Genomic DNA, 14950 nt, shown 5'->3' on the forward strand with positions numbered 1-14950 from the left:
CCAGATGCTTGCAATTCTAGGTTTGAGACTAAAAGAGGACCAAAGACAATTTACAGTAAAACCTGTCTTCAGCAACAGCTAGACAACATGCATCTTCTTCTGACATACAGAGAACTAATTATACTAAATATAAGGGAGCCCTTTGTAAGTTGTTTCCTAAAACAGGAAATTGCTTAATAAAACTGATGATTTGTATAGATTTCATACCCATGATGGTGATTTGTATTAGATTCTTTACAAAATGAAAAGCTAAACCACGATTCCCTCTTTACCTACTTACATTTTCTGACCAATTGTAGAGTTTTCCTGAAACAATAAATCAACATCAACGTCAAAGTTGCAAGTAGTAATGCACCAGGTCATGCCACCAACCACCTGAAAGTGAATAAAAATATGCTTATTTTTACTTTATGTTCACACGGGAGAGGATTTTCAAACAAATATTATTGTAATCCAGCCAACATGGTATCATGTGGACAGTCTCCTTCCTGACCTCCAAAACAGCATGATTCAAATGCCACCTAATATTTCATAAGAATACAGTGAAGGAAAAGAGAAATACAGAACCACAATTTACGGTGTTTCAGATTTTTTCTAAACTTTATTTCCTACTCTTCTTGAGTCTGAGTTGTCCACCTTTCAAGCAAATGAAAATCCAAGCAATCCAAGCACAGCGTCAACCACGAAGAATGGAATAAAGATTTTAAACCATGGCTGTTCTAGAGATCATGACATGTTAAAATTCAACAAACAAGGATTAAAATATGCCCTCATTTACCTAATCCAAGTTTTCCCACTGTTATTCTTTTAATTTGCACTAGAAGTAGTACACAAAGCCAACGAACACAGCAGGCATTGTACAAGGAGTGATAGAAATCCCCTTACCTGAAGGGGGCTCAATCTTTCAAACATTTATAAACATGTTCAACTTCAAATTCCGCAGCAGTCTGACTGATTTTAAAAGGTCCACTCATTTAAAGTTAATCATGTGTACAAGATTGGGATCTGCACATGACAGGCAAGGAATAGAAGAGCTACATGCATAGAGATGTGAAGTGGCTTACCCAAGGTCTCACAACAAGTCAGTGTCAGAATAGAACCCAAGTTTCCTGTCTTCCAGTCAACTTTCGACTCTACCAAACACACTGCCTCTCTAACATAATACTCTATTCAGGCGGAACATGGATAGTGCCTTTTAAGGTGTGTTCCCGGGCAGCCACACACAAGAGAATGAAAGGCCACCCATCTAATTGAGTGGGGCCGTGCAGGTGTGGCTCCACTGTGTCTTCTCCAGTGTCCAGACACACTAAGACAAGGTAGTGGCCTTTGCCAGGGGGATAGGGGATGGATGTGAGGGCAACAGGAGGAACATGGAGGGCAGTGGGGTGAGAAGTGAAGGATGGGGGAATTGGGGATGTGAAGGGCTGCAGCAGCCAGAGAAAGGGGAGACTTTCCTAAGCTCCAAGGCTGCAACTGCTAGGAAGTGACATCTTTCCTTCCCAGCCCAGCTAGATGGCTGCCATGGTGGGTAAAGCTCTCCCTCCTTTCCAGCCCATCTTGGGAGCTGCTGTGGAGGCGAGAGACATTTTGAAAGATCATTGAATGGTCAGGAGAGACTGTCAGCAATTTTCAATAGGTCCATAGGGGGGGCGGGGAACCACACCTGAACTGGAGAACCACTGGTCTAGTCTGACAGCAGACAGGAGAAGTGTTTTTATTCTTACAACATTTGTTTGTTAATTGAGCGATTAACAAAAAGTCGTGTAAAATATACTATATCATGAACTGCCTACAGATTATCAGTACATTCATCTAATTAAAGTAATCATACAGGAGGATCAAACTGTTGGGTGTCAGTTCCTTAACTGAATATCTGAGTATTACTGAAGTGTTCATTTCCACAGATGAGTTATATCATAGGAGCAGGGTCTTAGTTTCCAACAGGAATATTTATATTTGTGCTTGTTAAGGGCTGGGACTGCCTAAGGCTCTATAAATGTAATAGCCTGCAATTTTTAACAAGCCAAAGGTTCATAAGACAGCACGACTGTTCTATGCACAATCAAACTATGGTATATAAAAATGAATTAAAGAGCCCATCTTCAAAGTTTCTACCATAACTACCAGGGATGCATTTTCAAAGCAAGGTTCAGGGATTTATCATCAAGTCAAATGTTTAACCAAGAAAGGTATCTCCTGAAGCAAAGCCTGACTTACTTCCTGTCTTTAAGGATAAAGGTCTGTATAAATTGCCTTCCCACAAAATTACCAAATCCTTCCTAAAAAATTTCCCGTGACAGCCCAAAGACAGCTCACCCTGGATAAGCAGATCTATTCTTTCATGAAACTCCACTGCTAATAACTTCTTTAACCTTATTTCATTTTGTCCCCATTACTCCTTATTTTCACTGTCATAATTATCATGCCACAACACAAACAAGAATTAGGATTATCAGACTATTTTTTTAAAAACCAACAACTGCAATTAATTAGACATTAAAAAAATTAATTGTGATTAATTGCACTGTTAAACAATAGACCAACTGAAATTTAAACATTTTGAATGTTTTCTACATTTTCAAATATATTGATTTCAATTACAACACAGAACACAAATAATACAACACAGAACGTACAACTGTAGAATTCTATACAAAAAATGCATTCAAAAATAAAACCATGTAAGACCACATAGAGCCTATAAGTCCCCTCAGTCCTACTTGTTGTTCATCTAGCCACTCAGACAAATATTTGCAGAAGATAATGCTGTCCATGTCTTGGTCACAATGTCACTTGAAAGGGAGAGCAGGTGTTCATATAGCCAGCACCTCAAGATATTTGCATGCAAGATACACTAAAAATTCATATGGCTCTTCATGCTTCAACCACCATTCCACAGGACACGTCCATGCTGATGATGGTTTCTACTCAATAACGAAACAAAGCAGTGCAGATGGGCACATGCTTATTTGCATAATCTGAGCCAGATTACACAGGGTTAGCTCAGTGGTTGGAGTATTGGCTTTATAAACCCAGGGTTTTGAGTTCAATCCTTGAAAAGGCCATTTTGGAGTCTGGGGAAAATAGATAAAAAAGAAAAAAAGATGGCAAGAGATGATTTCTTGGTCCTGCTGAGAGTGTAAATTACTGGACTTGATGACTTCTCGAGGTCCCTTCCAGTTCCACGAGATACGTATGTATATGTAAGCAGAATGGTGATTTTCTTTTTTTAGTGGTTCAGATTCTGCAGTTTCCACATTGGAATGTTGCTCTTTTAAGGCTTCTGAAAGCATGCCAAACACCTCATCCCTCTCAGATTCTGGAAGGCAATGCAGGCTCTTAAACCTTGGGTTCAGGGTTGTAGCTATCTCATAGGGGCACCTTCTTTGCGTTTTGTCAGAACTGTAGCAAAAATGTTCTTACAACAAACATGTTCCGAATTATCATCCCAGACTGCTATAACACGAAATATACAGCAGGACAACAGAGCAGGAGAAAATACTCTCCAAGGAATTTAGTCAGAAAGGGAATACAAATATTTGGTATATCTAACACCTTGCAACACTGACTACAAAAATGCCATGTGAACACCAGTTCTTCCATTCAGTTGAAATTGTAAACAAGAAGCAAGCAGTATTACTCCTGTAAGTGTAAATTAACTTGTTTCCCTTAGGCTGCGTCTACACGGAGGGGTACTGCCAGCAGCTTCATGCTAATAAGCAGTCTCAATTGCAAATTGCCACTCATAAGCATAATCGCACAGCTAATTCGCATAGCTGCATGAGATCTTGCTGCCAGTGGAAGCTGCTGCTGGCAGCAAACAGGCCGTGTAGACATACCTCCGCCAGAAAACCCCGGCCTTGTCACCAGCCCCTTATGCCTGAAAAAAAATACAAGTTCAACAGGAATCAAATGCATTAATGTTTCAAATCCAGCAGAGAATACACTGCCTTAGATAGCAAACACAGACACTTTCAAAAACTGCTCAATGCCATCCTAGGGATGTTGAGTTACACTTTCCCTCATCTTTGCAACAGCAGAGAGCAGGGGGCAGGCTCCCTATCATCTCATTTGGCCTGGGAAGCAGCATTTCAACCGCTTCCTGGCACAAACAGGGTCCTGCAGGATCAGCATTTCCCCTCATAGTGGCTCTGCAAAGAGCTACCATTACCAGGAAATTGACAAACCTGTGCCAGCTAGAGCTCAAGCAGCCTTGTGCAGGGTTATCAATTCTCTCCCCCCCCCCCACACACAGTAGATCTGCAAAGAGCCACAGTGAGGGAAAATTGACAAAATTTCAGGGTGCACGTGGACAGTTTTTACACCACACTAGTTGAAAAGCCAATGTACTAAAATACCTGTAGGAGATGAGTTGAAAAATATTTTTTTATCATTTTACAGTACAAATATTTGTAATAAAAAGAACATGAAGTGAGCAATGTACAATTTGTATTTTGTTGTAACTGAAATCAAGAGATCTGAAAATGTAGAAAAACCTCCAAAATACTTAATTTCGATCCATATTCTATTATTTACCAGTGCAATTAAAACAACTCATTTTTGAGTTAATCACTTGAGTTAACTATGATTAATTGACCACATTTTTAATATAATCAAATTTAGGTTCTTCTTTGTTTAGCCATGAAACTCCAGTTCCAGCTGCAAATGACACATGGGGCTAAATTCCCCTTGTGCCCACTTCAGAATTTTAGGACTTTATTCTGTAAATAGTGACGTGCTTAGTTCTATACATGCAAATAGTCCCAAACAAGTCAAGAACAGCATTCATGAGTAACCGCTGAATTTGGGGGCCTTAGTTTCCGGGATAGGGATGCAGTTTTGCTCATTTCTTCACCACAGTAGTGCACTAACTATTTGCTGCTGATCTCTCTTCCTCCTTATTTTCTGGAACTATAAAGCTGAATTTTAACCTATGTCTAATTAATAATTTTGGGTAAGTCTCACCTTGTCAAAGGGGGATAACCCTTTGATTCTTGCCCTGAAATATCCAGCTGCCACCAGCAACTCCAAAATTTCTGTCAATTTGACATTTTGTTCTTCATCTTCTCTTGTTTCAACCTACCAAACATAAAATTAAACCTAATTTTAAAATAATGTATTCATTCTCCTCCTCCTCCAAACACTCAACATTAGGATTCAGAATAAACTTTCCCATTTTTTCTTAATACTTACCACATGTATGTTAAATACAGATTTTTCTCTCACACACTTCCTTTCCATTTGCAATGTGAGATGGTCTTTATGGCAATTACACACCAATTGCACATTAGAAAACATGTTAGAAAAGTACTTAATGTGTTTCTACCTGGCTTTAACGTGAAATGTTTTGTCCTTTTTGACAAAGTACATATATTATTCCCCAGATGATTTTGCCCTTTTATTTCAATCTGCATCTCTTCTCTAAATATGGCATTTTCTCATCTTCTAAACAAACAATTCTGCTGTTACATTCTAACTGAATCCGTGGATTTTCCAGTTCTTCATTCTATCTTTTTTCCTCAAAGTAAATCCAAACAATCTGGGTATCTTTTACCATATCATCAGTAACCTACCCTTGATTCTGCAGATATCTGGCAACTTTCTAGGGCTCATATAATATTATGTCTTACAATTTAGTGTTTTCAAAGACTTTGTATGAAGATGGTAGCAGATAAATTCCACTGTTTTCTTTAAAAAAAAATTCCACAGACCAGAGTAGGGCAACAACAGCACTAATACAGAGCACTTTTTTAGCAAGTTTAAAAACAAAACAAAAAACAAAACAAAGCCACTGTGAAAACATTATCAAGCTAACTGACATAACGCAGCTGTGTCACAAGTGTGGGAACCCTCCTTTGGCCTTGTACATGTAGGAAATTTGGGGAAACAAGAATATCTGACTTGCCCATGGATTAGAGCAGAGGTGAGCGAATGGTTTATGTCAGACCCCATTTTTCCGCCATCTAATTACCGTCCCCCTACCCCCCTCAACCTGTCTAATGTAATCCAAACTGACAGAAATTTCAGTAATGTTCATATGGGGGGAACCTACAAGATAAAAACTTTGTCAGTATGTAAATGTAAATATACATACATAAAAACAGCAACGTATTTTAAATGACATGGATGAGCCTAAGATCGATCCTGCTGCACTCTCTTTATGAAACGTCATGCCCCGCACTTTGCACACCCCTGCCTTAGAGAAGGGTCAATTACAGAGCTAGACTTCCCAAGCTCCGTGCCTTAACGCTCAACCAGCTAGAAACATCCTGCTTCTTTCGAACACCAGCGTCAGTGCGCGGAGCGGGGCGGAAGCCAGGCTGGGAAGTTGCTGCCTTTGCACTTATTCATACAGTAAGACAAGCCGCGAGACCTAGGCGCCCCGTTTGTTTCATGGTGGCAGATCCAAGTCTCGGAATATTTCACGCTGTGGCTGGAAGTTAACACTCGCAAGGAACTCGAGGCCGCTTACGTGCAACACCCCGGGGATACGTGCGCCAGAGAGCTGCAGCCCAAGGGACTCCGCGGCTCGGCCACGCTGGGCCTTCGCCCCTCTGACCTGGGCCGCCCCCTGCCCGTGGGGAACCCGTAGCGTAGACACAGCCCAGGCGGGCAGCCCCGGAACGCCGCGAGCCAAAGCACAAGCCCCGTCCCCAGCCCCCACGGCGAGGCATCGCAGCCGCCCGGCCAGGCGAGAGGCTCAAGCCGCTTCAAGAGGCTGTGACCCGCCCGGCAGGACCCCGCGCCGGCTGATCCACAAGGACTCGCCAGCCCCGGGCGCACGGCGCGGACTGGGCCCGGGGTCTCGGGGCAGCCCGGCCGCAGGGAGCCCAGGCAAGCGGCGCGGCCCTGAAGGAAGGGAGGGTGGGGGTCGTACCTCCTGCGGAGCCTCGTACCCGTGTCCCTTGGGGGCGCCCATCGCCCCGGTCTCCAGCCTGCGCGGCCGCCGCTCTCACCTCCGCCCACCAACGGCCGCGAAGACGTTTACTCCTCCTTCCCCCTCTTTGCCCAATGGTTCGCTCCCGCCCTCCGTGCGCACAAGCACATTGGGGCCGTGCCATTCGCTGCGAAAAGGGGCGGGCGCGGAGGGCTGACAGGAGGGTCATGTGACCGCGGGGAACGCCGAACGCCCGGACTGGCAGCCGTCTGCCGTCTCCCGGCTGCGCGTGGGTGAGGGGGACGGGAACGGGGCGGAACTGGAGCGCGCGCTGTGGGGTTCTCGCTGGCAGCAGCACGGGGAGGGACTGGCTAAGGCAGATTCCTGTCTTAGCTTATTTGTTCTCTGCCTCGCTTTGCGTGCATGACTTCCTCCTCTCCTCTCCTCTCCTCTCCGGCAGCGGTCCTCAGTCTTCTCAGTGACCCAGCAGACGCCAGGGAGACAATTCCACCCTACACCCGCGTTTTCCAGCTGAATCAATTTCTCATAAAGGTCCCATTCACTCACATGTACGGTGGTTGCAGACTTACTAATATCAGAAAGGTAGCCGTGTTAGTCTATATCTTCGAGAACAACATGAAGTCCAGCGGCACCTTATAGACTAACAGATATTTTGGAGCATAAGCTTTTGTAGGCAAATACCTGCTTTGTCAGATGCATGAGTGGGAGTGGGGGGAGGGTTCAGAGGAGTATTTAAAGATGGGGGTCCCAGTAAAAGGGAGGGCCAGAGCAGACTTACTAGAGAGGTTTGCAACATAATAGTGCATGCAACTAGCTTAACAAGGATCAAATGCATTAATGTTTCAAATCCAGCACAGAATCCACCCTCTTAGACAGTGGTCATGGACATTTTCAAAATCTGCTCTATGCCTTGCTAGGGATGTTGTGTAATGGAGTAAAGTAACCACTGAAAGCTGAATCACTGAGGTAACCACTGAAACAAGTCTGGTGGACCCAGGGGCATTTAAACCACATCCTAGTTCAAACAGGCTCTTGTTGTATCTCTCTTTCCCTTGCCACAACAGGGGACGGGGGCAGGCTCTCCAATGGCTTGTTTGGTCTGGGAAGCAGCATTTCAGCAGAATTGGCATTTCCCCTCACAGTGGCTCTGCAAAGGGCTATCATGGAGGGGAGGGGAGGAGAAATTGACAAACCCTGCACCAGTTGGAACTCAGGCAGCCTTTCTGCCTGAGCCTTAGATGGTGCAGGGTCATCAGTTCCCCTGCTTACCACCTCTTCCCCATGGCTCTGCAAAGAGCCACAGGGAGGGAAAATTGACAAAATTTCAAGGCTCACTGGGACAATTCTCAGGGCACTCTGATTGAAAACCTCTGCTTTTAGGGAACGCAGGATTTCCTTCTGCTCTGCAAGTCACTGGGGGTGGAGGGAGCTGTGTTTCTGGTTAAAAGCATTTGGGCATGTGTGTAAGATGTGCAAACACACCTTTTGTAATCACAATTATTTATCCTGATTTTTTTCTCTATTGCTGAAGACTCCTGGACTTCTAATAATGTCATGCTGTTGCTGCTAATGTGCAATGTGGAGCTCTTAATAAACTACCCAAGGAGTTCAAATGTCCCTCATTTTCTCTCCCAAATATATGCATCATGCTAACAAACCACAGCACCTATTAGCGTAGAGGTGTTCTAGACAGATTATTTGGTAGCCTCAGGTTATGGCTACCAACTCCTGCTTGTGACTGCTCTTATACATCCATTTAGTTATTGCTAGGTAGAAAGTCTGAAAAGTGAGACTGGTAAACATACTATCAATATTCACAACAGACCTACTCTGCCCTGCAAACCTGGGGGTTAAACAAACCCTGAAGGCATTACCAGCCAGGAGGGGCTGTGGGGACCAGAATATGATGCCCCACGGTGTGTGGCTTGGGACAGAGCTTGAAGCTATGTGACCAGAACCTAAAGCCTTTACTAGGAACTGAAGGTTGGTGCTGCAGCCGAAAGCTCTGTGGCCAGTCCACTTCTCTGCCACCGTAGGGCTGAAGTCCCTTTCTTAAATCCAAAGCACTTAAGGATGTGTTTCAACCACACTTAAGTTAACACAGATTTAGATGATATTTTTAAAGTAGGAATGGTACTTCTCAGACTTAAATTTACTTTCACATGCTTTGCTAAATAAGAGTCATGTGGCCTGATCCTGCAAACATTAATTCATATTGTCCTGTGAGATATAAAAATGCTTATCAGCACCCAAGATAATTAACTTGTATCTGACTTGAGACCTTTTACATTTATTCTCACCTGCACCAGCATTCTAGCTCACATTCGGAGCCCTGTGCAGAAACAAAAGTTTGAATCTGCATCTGATTCACCAAGATAGTAAATAATACAAATACATCCGCAGATGCAGATGTCCATGGATATAATGTAGATATCCACTGATTTGCAGGGCTATAATTGTTTTCATGCTTAATCTCACAAACAGGAGTAGTCCTTTAAAATCATAAGACTTACTTCTGGTAGTACAGTTAAGCTTGTGTTTGGAGGATTGGGAGTTTACAAGGTAGCTTTCAAACATATAACTACTACCCAGGTCCTGCAAACACTCATGCTTAACTTTACTTCTAAGAGGGGATTACTTATAGGAATAAAGTTAAGCAGATGCATAAATATTTACAGGATTGGGATCAAAATATGTCACTGTGCAGTGCTATTTCAGTCCACACTATGAGGCTTTTGTATGTCTTTCTGAGCCAACTGCAATCTGTGTAATGTTATTGGAGACAAGCCCCACACAACAGGCTTCTCTGAGAAGGAGCTGATGGAGCAATAATGGAATTGAATATGCCTGCCCTGTTTCATCCAGTAAAGGACAGTGCTGCACACACAAGGCAGCCCATAAAGACGGCAGTCATGACAGGACAATCAAAACAATACAAATAAAAGCAGAAATATGCCAGACTGGCTCTGTCTGAGCACTGGTATGTGGAGTCTGTCCATTGACTTCAATGGGTTTTGGGTCAGGCCCTAAGTGAACATATTGTTACATTTGATCATGTAGCAATGTTAGCAGAGATCAGTTAAATTCTTTTCATTCCCTAAATTCTGCCACATTCTCCAGATTCCTGCTGTGTAGGTTTTAATCTGGATTTCTGGAATGAGGAGTGCTCTCAGTCAAAGCATTATTTTCTTAACCTTTCACTCATTTATTGTCCTTACTCTTCTACTACTCAACTTTTATTTTGATTTGTAGCTCTGAGAAATGTCCCTACTCCAGTGGGCTTCAACCAGTGTGCTGTGAGAATTGTCCAAGTGTTCCACAAAATTTTGTCAATTTCCCTTTGCTGAGGTTCTTTGCAGAGCTAGTGTGTGTGGTGGGAGTGGGGGAATTGACAACCCCATGCCAACTGTGGCTCAAGCAGCAAGCAAGCACGTGCCAACTCCACAAGGATCCTGTTCACATTGGGAGGCAGCTGAAATGCTGCTTCCTGGCCCAAATGAGCTGGTGGGGAGCCTGTCCCCACTCCCTGCTGGTGCAAGGGGGACAGAGGGAGGGAGCTGGGATGTGGCTTAATTGCTGCATCCTGGCTCCAATAGGCTGGCAGGAGAGCCTGCTTTCAGTGCTTACTTGTTTACTCAGTATCCCTAGCATGGCTTTGAGCAGAGTTTGAAAATATGTCTGTGCTCACTGTCTAACATTTGATCCTTGTTTAGCTTGTTGTATGAACTACTGTGTTGCAAACCTCCCTAGTAAGACTGTAGCCACAGTAAGTGTAAGTAAATGCGATGTTTATGAGCAAATGATACAGTTGAAACAAGTGGGAGTGCTGTTGAATTGTTTGTCTCATTGAAGTGTGCCATGTTACTGAAAAGGTTGGAAACCATGGCTCTACTCCTTAGCTGCCTCCAACCTCCTCATAGACATGCAGGAACATCTTTGCTGTCACATAACATGTAGTAGGCACCTTGTCTGGTGTGCTGCTACTGAGGACATCCAGATGCTATGCTGCAGAATCCTCATCTGGGTTAAGCAGGGCTCTATGTACAATCAAATGAAAAAGCTACAGACCTATTATGATTACCACTACATTAGGGGTTGCAGCAGACCAGTGATTCCCTCAAGCGGACTGATAAGTTTTGCAAGAAGTAGTGCCCTTCTAGCACTCAGTGTGGGTATCAGATGCTGATGTTTTAAATATACTGGCTATCTCAGCAACAACTAGTAGCATTCGGGAGGTGCTGTTGAGACTGGACTCTTTTTACATCCTTCTGTTAAAGATGGTCACATTAACTGGCTTACAAGACAAATATTTTTAGATCAGGCACCAAGCAGATAATAATAGCAATATACTGTTTGCCCTTCCTCTGACTCCAATCCTCTATTCTGACACCATTGTCATTCTTCCAGAGCACCTAGAACCTGAAGGCAAGCTTGGGTCGGGCTTCTCAATGAAGGAGTAATTAGTGACACAGAATCTGAATCTACTCCAAGTGTAATTTGTTTTACCCCATACGCCAGTCCCGAAAAAATATCATCATGTAATATGTAGGGCAATCCCTCCTTCTGAAATTCTCAGTCCAACGCCAATGATTGGTTGCCAATAGTAAATCCATCTCAACAATTACCTCCAATCAGAGCCCAAGGAAGAAAGCAAACTTCCCTGCTGCTCGCACATTATCCTTTCTCTGGAGACGGCCTCTAGACCAGTGGTGGTCAACTATGAAGGGCGATTGGGCTGCATGAGTGGGCCTCCTACAGATCAGTGGGCCGCAGCCCACTGGGGGTCCACCTGTGGTTCCCCCCAGTTGGTCTTTTCAGCCACACATTTATCATGCACCAGGGCAGCAGTGCCCACCCCCTAAACCCCTGCTACCCAGGTCCTCTCCTTCCCTCCCAGCACTTTTGAAGCTGGGAATCACCTGATTCACACTCCATCCCCACTCTTCCCACTCCCTCCCAGAACTGGAATGCTGCAAACAGCTGATTGGTGGTATCCCAGTTCTGGGAGGGAGGCAGAGGAGTGGGCCGCAGGTTGGTAATGCTGCTCTGGACTACACAGAACCCTTCAGAACCCCAAACAGACAACAACACAGCATGAGTCAGACCTTGTATTCATCCACTAAGAAAAATGAACACTAATCAGTGCCACCCCATGGTCCCAGCCATGACAATATGCTGTTGCCTTGTGGGATTATATTGGTTCTGTTTGGAGTGGGACTTTTCAGGAGTCAATGTTTATGTTAAGATGTGTTTGTAAGTGTATAGCTTTACATTATGTAATACACTGAGAGGACTGAATAGGTATGTGTTAAATATAAGTACCTAAATTGTGGTTGGCCTTACCTCTTCTCTTCCCTGTAATCGCTGGGGAAATCTGGGACAATACATCTCATAATTCTGATTCAAATGTTCTCTGAACTGTTGTAGGCCATTTTTTCTAAGACAAAGGAACAGATTTTATTGTCTCCATGAAATGAAGTCCAAGTTTTATTACATTGGCCATATCAAGGATTTCTGTCTGTGATCCAAGCCTTTTCTTTGCTGGTGATTTATTTAAAGCTTGGCATAATGTTCTTTCCAAAGACTTTCATATTCTCTAGAAACAGTTACTAAGAAAAAACAAATTAACTTTCACCTCTCTGTCTATTCAGACTTTGGAAATAAAGATCAGTGTTGAACTGACAATTATTTGCAAATTATAGTTAATTTCAGCAAGAATTAAATCTCCCTACTGATGACAAATAAAATGTATTGCTTACCTGAAGGGTTCTTTTTCCATTCTGACTCTCCAAGGCATTCCACTCATGTTCAACACAAAACTAGATGAGAATCAATGACAGAGTTATCTAACTAGTCTTATTGTTAAAGAAAATACTTGGTGCAATTTTGGTTCATGAAAAGGGCAGGTTTTCACAAAGATCATAGTTCCTGATTTGTTGAGAATAATTGACTCACTCTGAAAGCTTTGTCAAGTCTTGTGAACTCAGTAAATCCAGGCAAAAATTGGGTAAAAATTAGGAATAGGTTAACAGATTCTGAGTTTCTTATGTGGGTGATAACTTATGCTCTATGTACATTGTGACCAAATATTAATAAAAACTGCCCCATAATTGCTAGTTCTTTTAAGGTTATCACATGATATTTGTCCAGAATATAATTCTTTTTTATTTTATTGCTGAGTATTTTATCAGAAATATGCCACCCAGTAGTTGCCAATTATGGTTTGATGTAGTGATAGGTCATGGGGAAGGCTGCAGGGGAAAGATGGAACAGAAATGAATTCAAACACTCATGGCAACTTTGTCCAAAAAGGAGGGAGAGAGAAGATACATCTTTCCATCCCCAGACTGTCTCCCACAACTTCTTTGGTAGTAAAACCTCACAGTTGGCTTATCAAATACCTGTAACCTAAGAACAGTGTCTTTTAGCTTGTGTAAGAGGGTCTCATAGTTTTTGATCCAGAGGTCCTGGTTTGATCGCTGTTGGTGACAAACCATCCAGACACACTGCAGTACAGATGCTGGCCCATCCAGTGATTTAAACTGTGTGGTTCTCTGAAGCTTGGAACAACCATCTCACAGCTGAAAGAAGTACCTGATGTGCTTCTGTCCCTGTCTTAGGGCAATAGGAAAGGCAGCTGTGAGTGACTGTCTCTCCCCAACTGGCTGAAAAGGAAGATACCAGTGACAAATTTGATACTACTGATTGGTTGAAATGAACAGTACCTGTTTTGTAATGGTCTGCCCTGAGGTATTCATGCTCCCGAGCCTCTCCATGCAGCTTGACAGCTACTATATACCTGTATTGCTTCTCTTCGTCAGATTGTCCACAAACAAACAAACAGGCATCCATATCAAGTGCTACTGCCTGCAGGGAACCTTAGCAGAATTTCACTGCTTTTCATCCAGAAGAATTCTGGTGTGCTTGAGGGGCCAGGGTACAGGCCATGAAAGCTGTGTCCTCTAATGGCAATGTCTAAATTGTCAGCTTGGCACCATGTGCATGGAGCAGAACTAGCTAGAATCCAATACCCAATATCTAGTGGGGAAAATACAGTTTGCCAGTTCATTTGCAAGCTACCCTTTCCACAGTGAAGCAAATGTGCTTTGTCCTCCACACTACTATATCAAGCTTCAGGACCCTCTTGCGCTCTCTCAGCTCCCCTGTAGAGATTCGTGTTAGAAGTCTTCCTCTGGGCCCTTTCTGCAATGGGTTTAAAGAAACAGTGCATATATTCTCATCAGTCTTACCACCAGTTTGTCATTGGGACTCCCTTTCCTCAGTGTTTGTCTGCTCTTTTCTTGCTGTGCTTCTCCCAGACCTTGTAGGTGAATGCGTGGGCAGGGCCATCCTGATTGGCTTTCCATTTGGGAAGCAGGGCAGAGCAGGCTGTATCGAATGTTTCCACTGGGTATATCAGGAGGGCTGAGAAAATTCGACACATTAACACATGGTTTGAACTGGGATGCCAATTTTCTGGGACACTATAGGGACCCTTTGGAATACCTGGCTTAATCTAATTCTTGACTCCCCCCCCCGCCCCGGCCCCTCTACTCTCTGATTTGCTCACCTTGATAATTTTTTTTCTGATTTGTCAATCTTGATTACTATTTTTGGTTCTCTGTGCCTTAAACATTGAGTCTGTTCTGGTACAGCTATGGTCTGAAGAAGTGGGTCTGTCCCACGAAAGCTCATCACCTAATAAATTATTTTGTTAGTCTTTAAAGTGCTACTTTACTGCTTTTTTGTTTTGACACTTTAACAGATGTATGGGATGTGAAGGGGAGAGAAAACCTGAAAGCCAGAGGGCAGCCTGAGGAGACATGGAGGCATGTAGGAAGGGGGAACTGAAGCAGTGATACTGACAGCAAGAGTCAAAGATCTCAGCTCTTCAGAAAGAAGTCTGGGCTTCATGCAAGAGAGAAAGGTAGCAACTGCCCACAGCAATGCGGCAAATTAAGAGAACTAGAAGGCTTCAGACTGAAGTGGTCAGTACAGGCATAAGTAGAAAAATATGAAGGCTGTTCTCAGGGCCATTCCAAGGGGGCGAGG

The 14950-nt window shown here is 43.5% G+C and overlaps 1 protein-coding gene across 5 annotated transcripts in view; it reads right to left on the bottom strand.

Annotated features, from left to right (window-relative positions):
• Positions 1 to 7051, bottom strand: part of CCDC93 (CCC complex scaffolding subunit CCDC93) — an 83084-nt gene extending 76033 nt beyond the window's left edge. For all 5 annotated transcript variants that reach the window (XM_075001569.1, XM_075001570.1, XM_075001568.1 and 2 more), the window contains exons 1-3: positions 6878 to 7051; positions 4966 to 5079; positions 281 to 375 (exon numbers count right to left, since the gene is read on the bottom strand). In XM_075001569.1, the coding sequence (XP_074857670.1) occupies positions 281 to 375; positions 4966 to 5079; positions 6878 to 6919 (251 nt within the window). In that variant the 5' untranslated portion in view covers positions 6920 to 7051. The remainder of the gene's footprint in view (positions 1 to 280; positions 376 to 4965; positions 5080 to 6877) is intronic.
• Between the last annotated feature and the right edge of the window lie 7899 nt (positions 7052 to 14950).

Source organism: Carettochelys insculpta, chromosome 8, assembly GCF_033958435.1.
Source record: "Carettochelys insculpta isolate YL-2023 chromosome 8, ASM3395843v1, whole genome shotgun sequence".
NCBI lineage: Eukaryota > Metazoa > Chordata > Testudines > Carettochelyidae > Carettochelys > Carettochelys insculpta.